At 33.7% G+C, this 16,414-nt stretch overlaps 2 protein-coding genes across 4 annotated transcripts; one reads left to right on the forward strand and one right to left on the reverse strand.

Annotated features, from left to right (window-relative positions):
* Positions 1-4,584: 4,584 nt before the first annotated feature.
* Positions 4,585-5,849, reverse strand: LOC116767447 (uncharacterized). The gene is made up of 3 exons (XM_061527419.1): positions 5,507-5,849; positions 5,226-5,440; positions 4,585-5,077 (listed from the first exon to the last, which is right to left on the reverse strand). The coding sequence occupies exons 1-3, from the start codon at positions 5,600-5,602 to the stop codon at positions 4,759-4,761; spliced, it is 630 nt and encodes a 209-aa protein (XP_061383403.1). The 5' UTR covers positions 5,603-5,849; the 3' UTR covers positions 4,585-4,758.
* Positions 5,850-6,634: 785 nt separating this feature from the next.
* On the forward strand, positions 6,635-16,413 carry LOC116767192 (MLX-interacting protein). Of its 3 annotated transcripts, none has more exons than XM_061527375.1 (17): positions 6,635-7,077; positions 8,250-8,356; positions 8,889-8,962; positions 9,031-9,162; positions 9,262-9,412; positions 9,496-9,591; positions 9,683-9,853; positions 9,924-10,220; positions 10,291-10,631; positions 10,960-11,142; positions 11,252-11,447; positions 11,522-11,646; positions 12,788-12,964; positions 13,298-13,425; positions 14,130-14,253; positions 14,601-14,730; positions 14,995-16,413. In XM_061527375.1, the coding sequence occupies exons 1-17, from the start codon at positions 6,776-6,778 to the stop codon at positions 15,114-15,116; spliced, it is 2,856 nt and encodes a 951-aa protein (XP_061383359.1). In that variant the 5' UTR covers positions 6,635-6,775; the 3' UTR covers positions 15,117-16,413. The 3 variants fall into 3 exon arrangements, with proteins under 3 accessions (XP_061383359.1, XP_061383360.1, XP_061383361.1); XM_061527376.1 differs by having other exon boundaries at positions 9,031-9,156; XM_061527377.1 differs by lacking the exon at positions 6,635-7,077 and adding an exon at positions 7,997-8,206 and having other exon boundaries at positions 8,288-8,356.
* The last annotated feature ends 1 nt before the right edge of the window (position 16,414 follows it).

The following is a 16,414-nucleotide window of genomic DNA, read 5'->3' on the forward strand; positions in this document are numbered from 1 at the left end:
ATTACAATATACTGTTATATAATTTGTTAAAATCAAATTCTTTGCAATAAAGTCTTGTAAAAATATGAGGAATGTTAAACATGCAATAATTAAAAACAAACCTGTTCTCGTTGGTGAGTTCCATAAAGTTCGTGACGATATTAAGACTTGACAGCTCACAATTTTTTTTTCTTAAGTCTCACCCCCTCTACAAATTTTTCCAATTCACTTTTAACAGAAACAAAAGACAAATAATTCTAAATTTAAAAAAAAAATATTATTAATTCGTTATAATAATCAAAAATTATATATTTTTTCTGTTTTAGTCAACATATAATAACTTGAAGATGAAAGAAATAAGTTTAAAACTTTTAATTACATTTTCTCAAAGCTCTACTTCTACGCAGGCAAAACCGTTGTTATAGCTATAGAACTATACTTGTGAAAACTTAAAAGTTTTTACATTTGATGGTTAGGGCAAGTTGTTTTTAACATTTAAAAAAGTCTAGTTTACATCAATAGCAATTTAAAGCCTAAACGCTAGGGCGTATCTGCAATTGTGACGACAAAGTGACCAGTTATCGTATGAGACTGGGGGTAGCTCTATCTGCTGAACTAAGACACCGGCAGGGCATCGTTTGACTCCTGCTTCAACACAGTGAATCAGACAAGTGTTCACGAATGTTATGCAATTAAAGTTTAATTCAATGCTTTACATACACAGAATATTATTATTTATTACCTTCTGTGTTCATATTTAATAAATATTTCATTATGGATCTTTTAGGAACAATAATCGTAACTGAAAAGTCAATATATAATGAGTTAGAACATTTTTATTTTCATAATGCTATTCTCTCAAATTATATTCTCATGCTTTTTAAAGTGAAAGTTTTACTAATATCATGATACTGAATAAAATCAAATAAAATTTGTATAATTCATTTAATAAATAATTTGAACACCGAGTAGAAAACGCGAAAATATACACGATACAATTTAGCAAGTAATTAATTATTGGTATATTATTTAAAATATTATTATTTATTACTAGAACTACACGCTGTAATCTCTGCATCGTCTTTTCGTCATAGGGTGCATGCCGGGCCTCCATCGTTTTGTTGTAGATGTAGACCTTCCTGTCATCCGGATGAAACAATAAGCTTCCTTCTTCCTCTTACGCACAGCAATGAATTTTGACAATTTGCCTGCGCCTGGGTTTCGTTCCAATTATAATTTGGATATCTTAAGTATATAGGGAATAGGCTGCAACTGATATAGTGGTTCACCACCTACGGCTTCATTTCTACCTACCAATGGATAAAATGATAGTAAGGCTCTATCCGACCAAAGTTCAAAAATAAATTTAATGAGAATGGACGTTTCTCTTATTCTTCTATACAGAAAAATTAACTTTGTTTTCAAATGTTTTGTTTTGGCCAATTCCAACTGTTTTGAAAATCAAATGCAATTTAATGATTGTGTCCAATTTATAAGCCAGTATTCTATTTACTATCGGTTTCATAACGCGCTATGATAAGAAAGCGAATTATGAACGATCACCGTTAAGGTTGTATAAAGATTATTTTCTTTATTTAAATCTAAATAATCGAAAGGTATGACTCATCAAATGCAATCGCAATGCAATCGCATTTGATGAGTCATACCTTTCGATAGTCTTGTCTGAAAAGAAGGTTCAATCCATCACCTTAATCTTCAAGAGAATGATAATATCGAATCAAAAATAAAAAGGTAAAGTAAATATGGGCGTAGCTACTCTGGCTATGACGTATAAGGTGCCTAATTAAACAATAAATTATTTTTTTTCTTATTCTAACATCAATTATAACATCCGTAAGAAAATTTAAAATTCCGAATTTTAAATTTTGAAAATTCCGTAAGAAAAATTACACAAAAAATTTGTAGACATAAAACAAGTGCGATCTAAACAAAAAGCGCTCAGGATTGACCGAACGCGCGCATCGCAGCGGTCTTTTGAAATCGAGCCGTATTACCGTTGATAAATAGTATAGGTACGCCAGAGCGTACGCATTGGAATTTTTAAACAAAATTATATTGAAATGATCACGGCCCTTTTCACACTTTCGCGAGAAAGTAACAGTGCAACAAGGAAGGTAGCTTATTAGCTATACTGCGCTGCTATCAATTCCGAATTTATTGTATCCGTCTGCCTTATAGCGAAATGTTATGCACTGCTCCAACCTATTGTATATGGCATACAATCCAAAAGTATTAACTCCAATGTTCGAATCATATTAAAAGAATCATTGACACTTTAAAAAAACACAGAGAAAATGTCGACGAACACAGCGGTAATTTCATAGCTCAAGAGATCGCTGATGCTCTAGAGATTGATTTGTCCAAATCCTCCAGGCGAAAGTCCTGCCCAGTTTTGAAAACGATCACTGATTATTCCCTACCTAACCTCACCGATTATGTCTGTAAAAGATTGTTTCGTGGAGAGTAACTTACCAGAATATTCTTTCATAACATTGCACCCGTGGCATATATTGCAAATGACCTGCGACGAATTTTTGAAAAAAAACCAGATGCTTTCTGCAAGTTTTCCAAATTAAATGATACTTTCCCAAACGAGGCTGAAATGTGGTATAATTTGTGGGAAGAAAAAAAAAGGAAGTTAACGCACTGAAGGAGATAGAAGTTGCGGATCTGATCCAGATTTCGGAAATTAAATTTTATCCCAGCCTAAAAAGTGCGCTCGCTTTTTCACTTGCCAAGCCATGTACGACCTTTTGAGCTGAAGGATCGCTCTATTGTACAGGTCGTACAATAGAGCGATCTTTCAGCACATTACCGAGGGTGAAAACGTGGCTTCGCGCAACCATGAGCGCAAATTGTCTAAGAGGCATGTGTATGCTAAGTGTGCACAGAACGAGGATCACAGATTCAAAATAAATTTGTAGAAGAAATGCTAAATAGGTTCTGCGAAAACCCACTCCGGCTTACCTTGAAGTTTAAACTTTATAAGTAATATTACATTACTTATAAAGTTAAAACTTAAAAATATAAACACCAACTGTTTTTAATTAAACCTTCTCGAACGACCAGGAAAACTTAATACAGACATATGGATCACTTTTTAGATACCATATCTTTTATTATACTGAACAGAAGAATATATTTATAAAGTAAAACTAAAACTTATATATGTATTACGAGCTCTTGAGGCTCCTCACGCACTAATGGTCCAAAGCGTTCTAGCGCGTCCGCTCTGCTCTTTCTCTAGCACCGCTCTAGCTCACTCAGCACTCTTGCAATATTTGGCGTGCCCTCACACTCTTGGCAATAACATTTCAAAATTAAAAACATGGCCAATACTTTTATAAAGATTTGAATAAACTAAATATTACATTTTATTAAAACCCATAATACATAACACCGACTATTCATAAATACAACAAATACCTATCCTGTGTGTAATTGTTAATTTTTTTTGTACCTGAAATTATAAACCTCAAAATTTACAGATTAACAAATTGGCATAGGCGCAGAGCCCAAACGGCTCAAGTTTCAAAAAAATTACCGGGGGAGGGGGGCATAGGTTGACTGCTACCCCACCCTGAGCCCTAGGTTGGCTACGCCCATGGAAATATCAATAGCAATATTAAATGTGGGGGTACCTAAAGATAAATGTACCACATTACAACAAAATTTTACCTTCACAAATAAATAAATAGGGTATAGAAAGTAGAACTAAATGTTTACCTACATTTTAATATTAAACCAAAAAATTAAGTAAAAAAAAATTAATTTAAAAATATTCTTAATATATATTTAAACTTTTTTAGTTATAAAAGAAAATCCGAAGAATATTGACGAATCACTTTAGAATCTTTAAACGCATGTTTATGATGTTTCCGTCAAACTGCAATAGATATTAAAGGCGTAATAAAATATTTTTTGATAAAAATAATATTGTAACATTGGAAAAACATCTTAAATACTTTTTTATTAAATTAATCTATAAATTAAATTATCAAAAACAAGATTCTTTGAGCCTCTTAGTTTTTAGGCTATAAGTTTTTTTAACTCGTGAATTTTCACATTTTTGTGATATATTCATTTACTACTGACTTAATTAACAAGTAACATCCCATCATTTTGTAAGAAAGTAGTACTAACTACTAAGTGAAATACATGAAAGTTTGAATTGTGTTCAATTATACTTATGAAATTAATGTGTAATTAACTTTTTCATTACAACCATGACATAAAATTAATGAATACAAGACGTTTCTAAACTTTTTTAAAACTCAATACCAAAGTTTTGTATTCTTTTTATTTATATAACTGCAAGTAAGCCGAAAACAGAATTATTTAAATGCTTATATGTGATGACATTGTTGTAAATGTGTTTGTGTTAAATATTTAATTATGTATAATCTTCTTGAATTTATTTTAATTGAAAATGAATATTTGCTCCATGTTGCAACTTATAATTCAATAAAATGTTATTAACTCAGAAATCAGGTTTTTACTTACTTACTATCATATATTATTTGTCTCCGAGTAAAAAGTTATATTTCTCTTTATAATACAATCAAAATAAGTAAATAACACATGTTTTTCAATATTTTATTATAAACATTCAAAATGGCCAAAAATAAACATATCTTAAGCAGCCAAAACTACTAACAAACATATGTTTAAGTAACAGAGACCATACTCACAACTTTTACTAAACCTGTAGTAGTGAACAGTGTTATGGAATATAAACAACGACTTATTTGTATGTAACTAAATAACTAACTGCATGTCTTCACAACTATCACATATATAATATATGTGAGTCTCGTTTGATTCACAGATAGCAGAAAAATGTACATTATTGCAACAGAAGCTATTATGCTTTTCAATTTTTTCATTTATAATATTTTTTAAGTTTTGGAGTGTATTATTTACTTTTATTTTAATATTACAAGGGGGACATGATAAAGTATCATTGTTAGCTAAAAAATTATGTTTTTGACAAATTAAACATATGATATTCTCTTCATACTCTTGTGAAAGCCAGTCGATGTAATCGTTTTGTGATTTCTCATACTCCTCAATCCACCTAGAATCAAAATATAAGTATTAATTAACTTTTCTCATTTTAGCTTCAATTACTACACAAATTCAATTTGAACTGAGAACTATTCACATTGAGGGTACCAGATAATATGAATGATAATTGTTTATAGAAGGTACACTAAATAACATACCAATCTAATTCATTTTGAATTAATTCTTGTTTTATTTCTTCTAATATTTTAGCCTCTTCAACATCAAAAATAAAGTCTTCATTTGTTATATCTTTATTTGAGTTTACTGTTTCATTGAAAATATCTGTCAGAGTATCACGAAGATCACTCCCTGAAGAACCTCGAATTTTATTCAGAAGCAAACAACGGCTACTTTGTATTTTGCTTTTATAATCCTAAAATTTTATTACAGCTTACAAAAAAAATATTAATTGATACGATTGTTATCGCAATGCATATACCTTTCTCATTTTCTCTTTAAGTTCTAAAGGTGAATGTATCTTTTTAATTTTGACATTTTTATAAGTAGGAGACGAAGAGATATTTTGAGAATTCATTACAATATACGAAAAACTTATCAAATATTATCAGAACTTGATCAGAATGCGTACTGTGAATATATTATTATGAAGTACTTTTAAATTAAGAAAAAAGTTTAAACACCAAGTAAGTGTTTAAAAAGAAATATATTTTTAAAGATTAACAAATATCACATTTGTAATTTGTGTTGCAATTAGAAATGATAGAAATAATAGAAAAACATTAAAGAAGTATAACAACGAGATTGACAGTTGGCATAAAATGTAAAATTCATAAACAAACTGACATTCGACAGCTATTTCACTCACAGCACACATTAATCACCTATGTAATATTACTACACATTGCAAGGGACTCTTTTTTTAATAAAAAAAAATTATTAAATTGTGACCCCGAGAATATTTTTACAAGTAAATATCATTAAAGATATTCGGGATGTTATGGTTCATCTCTATATTGAGTTCCCTAATTAATATGCGTAAACTGGATTTTTTTTGCACTTTGTGCAAGTAAAAAAAAATAGTTAGAGTGTATTAACCAAGATATGATAGAGATTTAACTTTATTAGTCTTATAACTAGTAGCTACTAAATAACTATTAAAAGTGCTTACACGAAATTAATAAACTTTTGATTCTAACTCCTTTTTGTTTCTAAAAAAAATTCATTCTATGCCATTATTTCTAGATAGGTCAGTATGAGACACGTTTGCCAGAAAAAATTTATAACATATATTTTGTGATGAAGGGTATAAGCGATTTTGTAACGATTTTTTCTAACAAAACATTTAATGTCATCTTTATTTCATAAAAATATTTGTATCTTGATCTTGATTGATCTAAAAAAGATTCAAATATCTATAAGTATTTAAAAAACATTAATTGTATATGTTGCATTATATAAAAATGGAAAATGAAGTGAATGTCCACCTCTGTAACTTATCATTTAGAAAATATTAATTCTATTTAAAATATTATCTGTTGAATTTATATTTTGCATATATTTTCTTAGTTAATAATAGAAAAAATATTAATGTGGCAATATTAAGCTTAAATTTTCATTGCGAATGTCAGATAGATGGAAAAAAACAATGTGAGTGATAAGTGGAAATATGGCTAAATCTAAAAGTTGAATTTTATAAAAGTGGTACAAATATAAAAGTACTTCTCAATTTAATTTCCTTGGAAATCAAATGTATCAAACAAAAATGACGCATGTAGAGAAATTACCCAGTCGCCCTGGTAAGGAAGCTATACATTCGGGACACTTTATGGTCTCGCATTTTGAGGCTGAGGGTCAGGATGATTTTGACGACCTAGCCGTACCTATACCTGAAGAAGAGCAAAACGTACAAAAAGTATCAACAGTGGCAACCTACACATTACCTTCTGAAAAAGTTCAACATTACACTGTAGAAGAAAGTAAACAACATCAACTACTTTCTATTGAAATATCTCTTACAAAATTGTTTAAATGTATGACTTTGGCATATAGGTAAGTGGACACTTATATTAATTATAAATACTCATTGTGTAATACTTTGGGTTTACAATATAATTTATTTAAAAAAATATTAAGTCCAAAAAACAAAACTGTTGAACAAATTTCTAATGAATGTATGCAACACTGTTTTACTTCAAACTTATAATAAGTTACTGTACACGTTGCTATATAAACTTAGGTAGTAGGTAACAAATTTTTTTAGTTCTTATTAATATTCGTCTTCCTTTCAAATAATTTGTAACTATCAGGAAACATTTTCTAAGTAAGTTTGGTTTGCAAAGATAACATTAGAGGTCAATACAGTCTGTTCAAAAGACACAGGTCATGTGGACAGATAAGTTAGTCTATAACAATCAGTCGTAAACATCTTACTGAATAAATAACCAATATATTACTGATTCCAAATAAAATTTTCCTTACAAATAACCTTAATAAAAAAAAACACAACTCATTGGAAGCTTTAAACTTATATACTTATATTTATTACAAAATATATTTTTTATGTATTGTAAGTATTTTTGCATTGTCTTTTGTGATGTTACACCTTAGGCTATGCATTAGTTGTGATCTAGGGTTTATTTTAACTACCTAGGTGGCAATACTTTATTATATAATCATTCAAATCTATATGATTTGAAAATTATGAATACTTGTATATCTTCAAGTTAACTCTTGTGAAATCAAAGGTTATAAGATTTTTGCTTTCTATTTATTTATCAATTATTACATGGCAACTAATAGATATTCTATTTCATTTTTAAGTTTAAATCATACACTCCCATGTATACAAAGAGTGGTAGAATGAAAGATAAGATACTGTCAGGTTTGTTCCTTATCAAAACCGCTATTTATAATAAGCTTAAGATCACTTATTGATAGTGTTGAAGATAAGTTATTTAACAAACACCTGTAGACTCCTATAGTCACAGTACAGTTTGGTCAGTGTAGCTGTACATTTTTAAAATATAACACTTGCTTTTTACTTTGAATTATAATGTTGAACCTAATTCGTTTCAAAGCAAAGATGTTGACATTGTGTTTAAAAACTTTTATATTTGATATAATCATGAGAGTGTTTTCATTGAATACGAGTTTGTGAGGGGGAATTGGGGGGAGTATGGTAAGAGTTTGTTTAAGTTACATGTATATTTCTAATTTCTCAGACAAAAACTAACTTCTCCAAAATGGAATCGTTTCAAAGGTATAAAACTACGGTGGAAGGACAAAATAAGATTGAACAATGTCATATGGAGGTGCTGGCATATGCAGTGTGAGTTTTTGTTCCCTTAAAATTATATAATTACTCTTAATATATTTAACAAAGTCATTTTGGTTTCTCCCCTACACTTTTTCAAATAAATGTCTATCATTGTGACATGTGCAAGGCAATTGTCGGTAGATTTTATTAGAATTTATTTATGTTAATTGCTTTGTTTGCCTGCTAATGTTATGTCATACCTACTATATGATGTTAAATACATCCATTACTAATATAAATATTGAAGTTTTTTAATCAATTTACCTTATGGTTTGTAGGATCTAAGTATAATATATTCATTTATTGCTGTTATATATTTTTTTGATATAAGAATGTTATCAAAATCATTTTATTTTAGGTAACAAGTATATATATCTTTTATATTGTCATAACATAAGAAACGATAAGATTCTCACACTCACAATGTTTATTAATATATAAGGAGAAACACCTGCTTTATAAATAGTGATTTTATTTGCCCTTGCAAATTTTTTAATTGTGTTGATGAAAATTTTACAAGTGTCATAGAATATTTTTATTTCAGTTATAAAGAAACAGAACACGTTAGTCTGCCAATTTGCGTCCCCATTGGATGTTGATACACACGTAAAACCAGAAGTATGTCCTTTTTACATATTTTATGAATTTTCACCAATCAGGTCATGAATAGTATATACTGTTTACAGACAACTATATTGGAGGGAAAGTATTGGAAGAGACGAGCAGAAGCAGTAATAGCAGAGTATAAAAAATGGCGCATGTTTCATATTATGAGACTCCTTGGCAAGGGGGACACCTCTGTCCAGGATTCGGTAAATGTATTGGCTTTTTCTATCCTATATTTAAAAGTGCAAGTACTACATTTATCCTTTTTATGGATGGCAAAGCGCCATGTAATAATATGAAATGTTCAACAGATGTCGGACATGGACACAGTCGAGTCTCAATGCAGCGACTTCGCAGCCAACATGCTCACAGACGAGGACTACCTCAACTTCATGAGTGACACACTCTTCTCAACCATCACAAGCCATCAACCCTTTGCTTTCCCCGATTGCAGGGAAATTGGTATTGCTTATTAAAATGACAATGTAAAGCTAAAGAAAAGAAAAGTCTGTATCATATTGCTTCATTGTTGTTTTTGATTTTAGCAAGAGGCGCAAGCTTAGCTGATTTCATTCAACCAAGCTTAGGTCCTCTGCAACCAAATCTCGATGATTTTATGGACACACTCGAACCACTCCAGGGTATGTAGGATAGTAGGATTGTAGGATAGTTGATAGGATTCTGTCAAGTTTGTAACTTTTGTAAATGAAAAATAAATATATATTTTTTTAGATCTTCTTTTGACACCTCGATTGCCGCCAGTTCCAGAAGAGCCTTCGATCCCATCCGAAGACACTTTATACAGGAGTGGAATGTCAGTAGATTCTTATAATCCACAGAACTATATTGCTGAAAGTCATAATACTTCAGTCACAATGCCTACCAGTCAGATGACTATTCATGGTACTGTGTTCACTAAATTATCATCATCATTTATCTACAGTACGTGACTCTAAATTTGCTCGCCTTCCAGGTACCAGTAGCAATGCACAGCTGATGTCGATAAATCATCAGCAGATTAAGAATGAGCAAATACAAATGTATGACAATAGTCGTCTGTTCGCGTCCGCAGATCTGCCAAATAATATGCTCGGTCAACAGGAGATGTTGCCGACATATTCACAGGGTACTTACGATCAGACTGTGTCACAGCCGGAGACACAGATCCATGGTAACGTTTACAATGATAAGACTTCCAGGGTGCAGTATGGAAACACGCAGCCCAAAATTATTGCTCACCAGGAGAATTGCTACCCGAAATACAGTGCTGGTGGGTGTCAAGAAACGGTTGATATAAATGAGAAATAATGCAATAACTATTAATGGACAAAATTTCACAGCTTTGCCGCCGTCTCAGACCGCGCCAGAGACGGTGTCTCTTCTGCAGCAGCCCGTGCAGAATTCCAAGTACGCTTCAACGGTCGTTATCCAAGGTCGGGGAGGGTTCAGCCGAGAGAAACCACGCTCCCGAATGTCGCACTACACGGGGCAGATTACCAACCATTATCAGAACTACCCGCAAATGCAGAACCAACAGAGTTTCGAGTCCCGCCCGCGACCTTCGCCACCTCAGATGCAGTACCTTCATCCGAATGTGGAATTCAAATCTAAATCTTCACCGACGGGCTCGCGACCGTTTAAGCTTCCGTCGCCGCCACTAGTTCCGGTGACGACGCAACAGGTACCACTCAAAATATATACCATTTATGAAGAACATTAGAGTACTGTTTGTTATATGAAACAAACTTTTATACTCATTTCATTTGACCAATGCTTATGCCTGCAAATTGAATTAATAAAGTGTTTTGATTATTTCACACTTGTTGCAGCTGTTTTTAATTTTTATGTAGGCTATGAAGCATTAAATTCATCTTAACATGAAGAAGGAAGCCAATGTTTTAGATATATAAAGTAAAAAGGTCCTTAAAAGTTTTCAAAACATAACCGAATGTGAAATAATTCGTGAACAACAGTGGATTTTATATATTATCCAAGTTGTGTCATTGCAGGTACAGGTCTCCGCGGGCACCAGTGTCTCAGTCGGTTCCAACAAGTCGTCTAAGGAACAGTATCGGTCTCACAGTCTACCGCTCGGGTCTCAGCTCGGCGCGGACTGGTTGGTGACAGCGCCCGCCGCGGCGCCCACACACCACGCTCATGATACATCCGCTACCACCGCTCACCACCCACGGGTGTGTAGTCGAGCCAAACCGTCATTACCATAACTGATGTCGATAGCCATATTGTTACATACAATTAATATCTGTCATTGATATAGCTAAAGCTTATGTGTGGTATCAGAGTCGTGAGTGTACCCCGGGAGCGATCCGCATGAGGTCCCGCTCGACCTCGGGGGCGACGGTGGAGGCGCCGGGAGCTGTGGTCGGGTCGTCGGGGACCCCGCGCCGCCACCCCCCGCCGCTCACCAGCGTGGCTTCTGAGCCGACGCTGCCTCAAGCCAGCGTTATGTTGGCACAGCTCCTCTCCTCCCAGCACTGTTAGTACAGAAATTGACCTATCGAATGTAACCTACTGGAAATGTATATATATGTGTGTAATGTCTGCCCTCAGCCCAGAGTCTGTATAAACTGAACAGTGCCGTGGAGGAAGCCGGCGGAGGGAATGACCCTATGAAGTCTCCAGTTCTAAAAGGACAGCACTCTCCTATCGGCAGCGATATTATTTCGCCTCATCATGTAAGGATTATGATATCTTGTCCACGATTATGATATTTAATGATAAAATCAATATCATCTCATCACACCCCGCCACCCCCCTCAGCTCCTCACCCCGTCACCCCCGTACTACGAGCTTCACAGAGCATTCATATGAATGTAATAAATCAAAATCAAGATTGGACAAACAAATGTCTTCGTGTTATTTCTTGATTTTTATTCATTATACTTCTTACCTTACAAACGAGAGCGTAATAAAGGTAGAATTTAAAAAATACACCTCAAAAAGATAAGCATTAGAGACGTTAATCTTATCTTTGGGTTTTACATTATTCTAATACTTTGCGATACGTTACATTTGTCGCAATGTTTTCGTGCGGTGTCACGCTCCCGAGCTGTGCCAGACTTCGATCCCCTTATCAGTTAATGTTTAAGTTATAAACGGCTGCCACTATCTGTAATACGGTGAGGTTTTCGCACTGATAAGCTACGCCCCTAAGAGAATAGCGAAATCACGTTATCTTATTTATAAATACGAGCCTCGCGACACCGTTGGCCCCAGACGAATTTTAATAATTAATAATTTATAATTGGAACCGACAGGTCGAATGTCATTGTCTTGTAATGTGTACGTGATGCAAACTATACAGCGGCAATTAACTAAAGAAATTAACTTTCACTAAATCTATACAATAAGCCGCGTGTTAGACCTAACCTATACCTACAAATATATTTTTTATTAATGAATTTAGACACACATTAGAGAATATGTTTAGTTTTGAGGTCAAAGAGGGCTTTATAAAATGTTTTTACGCTATTTTTACTTTACTAGGAATGTTGTTACAATTACCGTATATCTACTGTAGGGATATATGATGATCCAGATTACAAAATATCCCATAGCCTCCACGGGAACCACGCGTAGCAGGTGTATGTTAATAAAGTCCCTATTCGTGAGGTTGTTGTTTAAATTTAGTTTAGCTGTTTTAAAAATAAGTACATTTTTAAATATATTAAAGGTTTGCTTTGTATAATTCAATCCGCCACAGACGGCGTACTATTTAAAGGAATACAGAGTGTTTTTATTTTTTATAATTATCCAAATAGCACACATATATATATATATATATATATATAGTAACGAAACATGTATGACGTACAGTCGAGGGCGCAGTCCCTGTCCCCGCCGACGTCCCCGTGCTCGGAGCGGGGCGGGTCCCCCCGGGAGCCTCGTCGGACCCACCTGCACGCTGAACAGAAGAGACGGTACAACATCAAGAACGGCTTCGACACGCTGCAGGCTCTCATACCACACCTCAACACTAACCCCACCGCCAAGGTACCATATGACACATAGAACGGATACAGATACGGTTACGGATACGGATTTACGAATGGAGATTTTTTCCGGCATCAGTTTATCAAAGAATTTTCAAAATAATTCGGATGTTGAATAAGAAATTGTACTGTTTATCTTTTTCGATATTAAGTAATACCATAGAAAAAATATTTACTAATTGACACTGCAAAGGAAAGATTTTTATTCGCTACCAGATGATGCGGTCTACATTTTAATATCACATAAGCAATGATTAAATCTAAGTCAATTTCATATTTGAACTTGAGATAAATGTATATTGAAAAAAAAACAATAATTTGTTTTGACTTTCAGATAAGTAAAGCGGCCATGTTACAGAAGGGCGCCGAATACATAAAACAGCTGAAGGCGGAGAGGCAGCAGATTAAAGAGGAAATGGAGAGTCTTAGACAACAGATAGAGTGCTTAAACAATTCTATATCGTGAGTTACAATAAGCTGATATTTAGAATGATAAAATTTTTATTATAATAGTCCTTGTACTAAATTGTGTGCAAAACGGAATATAAACGATATAAATCTTTTATGAATTTTATCAGCTAATGTTTAGTGTGGATGCATCATCGTGACACGATTAAACCTTATCATTGTCTTGATTTTCCTATCAACACTGACGCCCACTCTTACATATCAAACTCTGTCAAGGTATCGACCAATAAATTTATACCACCATGCTGTTATATGAATGATGACTGATATATGTATTTTATAATATATATGGAAAAAGTTTGTTTGTCTCTAATCTAAATCCCATTTGTATGATATATGCAAAACTTTATGAGTTTCACTACAAAATTACATAACAGATTTTAATGTAACGTTATAGTTACGTAGTTTAGATTACAAAATGAGACGTAGCCTGGCATTTATTCTTTTTTGCATGACGTCACGTGATATAATCTGTCCAGCTAGTTGGCTGCGACATCATAATGTATAACACTTTATATAAATGGACCGTTACGATATTCTTTGGTCTTTGTTTTTGAAAAAAAACAGCATTGTAAAAATATTTATAATTGGTAATATGCAGTAGAAATTTTAATACCAAATACTCTTAACCTTGTTCTTGGGTTGTTTGATATAACCTAAAACACAGTTCCCTTGTATTATATATTTATATATTTCAGTAACTGTCACTCGTTGCTGCCGGCGACCGGAGCGCCAGTGTCCCGAGGTCGCGCCGGGCGTCTGCGAGAAATGTTCGCGGCACACGTGGCCGTGCGGACAGCACACAACTGGAAGTACTGGCTCGTATCCTTTGAAACTATAATGTGGGGGCCGGGAGGGGGGGGGGCTCTATAAGGGGAGAGGGTAGAAGCGACGTCAAATGATTGTAATATCTCTACTGAAACATACTTATCTTGCAAATAATGCATTTACGACCATTAATATAAACCATCCGACAGCTATCCTTCGCACATAACGTCTAAATTTTATAACGCTTCACTATATATGAATACAGGTTAAGTTGTATAAATGTACAACAAAAACAAATGACTAACCAGAGCATCTAATGAACTTGTTTATGTTAAAAAGTGACAGTTAATAGTAAAAAGCTTGTTGGTATACATACAGTAATATTCTTAATCGAGTCCCAGTTCAGCGTAGTGAGCGCGGCGCTAGTGGAGTCCTTCAGCTCGTGCGTGTCGTGCAGCAGTGCGGCAGACCTCGTGCGGACCACGCTACTGTGGGCGGAGCAGCACTGCTCGCTCGTTGAGATGAGACCTGGTAATTATAGCGATTGAAGCCATGAATACCATAGTTTGTGAGGTTTTATGGATGTTTCTCGAACTTTCACGTAAAATTTACTAAAAGGGTTTTGATGGAACTTTTTTGGTAATGTAGCTTAGACAATAAGAATAATGTGTAGGCTCTGATTTATTTAACATATTATGGTAGTTATGTGGAGTATATTATTGTACTGTACCTGTCTTCTATACTTTATATTTTTTCGTTTATTTTTTATATACAATGATTTTTAAAATGTTCCAGCGGTTCTTAATTCTCTGCGAGTTCTCTGCACCACCACGGACATCCTTACGAGTCCTGAGCGCTTGGCGGAGGAGGCGCGCGCCGCTGCAGCCTCCGCTGCTGTCAAGCGTGAGCCGTCATAACTCCAGTGGTACCACCCACCGCCCACCGCCGCCGATCGCAACGTCACCACCATCTCCACGCTCGTTGTGCTCAGTACTACATTTATGAATTAAAATACTCGATACGTTCAGTTTTCGGTCAATAATCATCCTCGTACTAGGCACATCGGCTCTTGAACTTTGGCTTTTGCCTAGCTGTCTCTTACAAGTCAGAATTGTTATATTATCATTGTTTACAAATTACTAAATTCATATACAACATGCATAAACATGCAGGCAACTTTTCGGCAGCTCATTTAAGGAATTAATGTAATCAATTCTCACTTGTATTGGACCTGTCTGTAAAATAATTGATATAAGCATTTTGTACAAGTTGATCCGATGATGATTGTGTCTCGATGTTTTTGAAATTTATTTTTCTTGTAAGTAAGCATTTTTCATATAGCACTATCGTCGGTTCTCTAAAAAATTGTTTAAATATCTCATTATATACTTTTAAAACCTTCTTAAAGTAATATTGATCGTAATTTAAAATAAAATCTGTGAAATGTTTTTAATGATATATGTGAGTCGGAAATATCGTATATTTTGTGCCTAAATATATTATAATACTCAAAAAACATATATACACATATGGCGGTGCAGTGGCTTAACTTTTGTGCAATTAATTGGTGTTCACAAAAAAAAAACTAACGCACAAAATAGTCTAACGCTGTCCGGTCATTGACCTTATTTTCTAATGTTTTTGTATGTACGGAATGTTAAATTTTCAGACCTACAAGCTCAATTTACCATCAACGAATCCACTTGCATTGAAGCGTTATGTTTGTAACATTTGCCTTAAAAGTCGTGCCTTATAGAGACGTTAAATAGTTTCCATATATCTGCCAAAGACTAAAACATTTGTTGAGTTATCTTATCTGAACGGTGACTTAATCCACACTACACGGCCACCTCGACTCCCCCGTGAATACCAATATAGAAGTAAGACAAAGGAAATAAAATAAAAGAGAATTTATTAAATATATCAAACACGTCGAGATTTAATTTAGAGATGGAAGTATATTTACGAAAGTAAGTTACTTTAAGTAAATATTTTTATATCGTTTGTGTTTAAGACACAATTATTTTTATATAAATTGTATAAATCGGTGCCAACGTAAATATTGTTGTAATTTTGTTATGTTATGTATAATTTTATGATTCGTCGACTCGTGCCCCGGAGCAGGTCGTGTCGAGGCGCTCGTCCTCGACTAAGCTTTAACGAGTTATTTCGATTGTTGTTCTATTGGAAATATAGTTTGGAATGATATTTTCAC

This window comes from Danaus plexippus (assembly GCF_018135715.1).
Source record: "Danaus plexippus chromosome 9 unlocalized genomic scaffold, MEX_DaPlex mxdp_26, whole genome shotgun sequence".
Lineage (NCBI taxonomy): Eukaryota > Metazoa > Arthropoda > Insecta > Lepidoptera > Nymphalidae > Danaus > Danaus plexippus.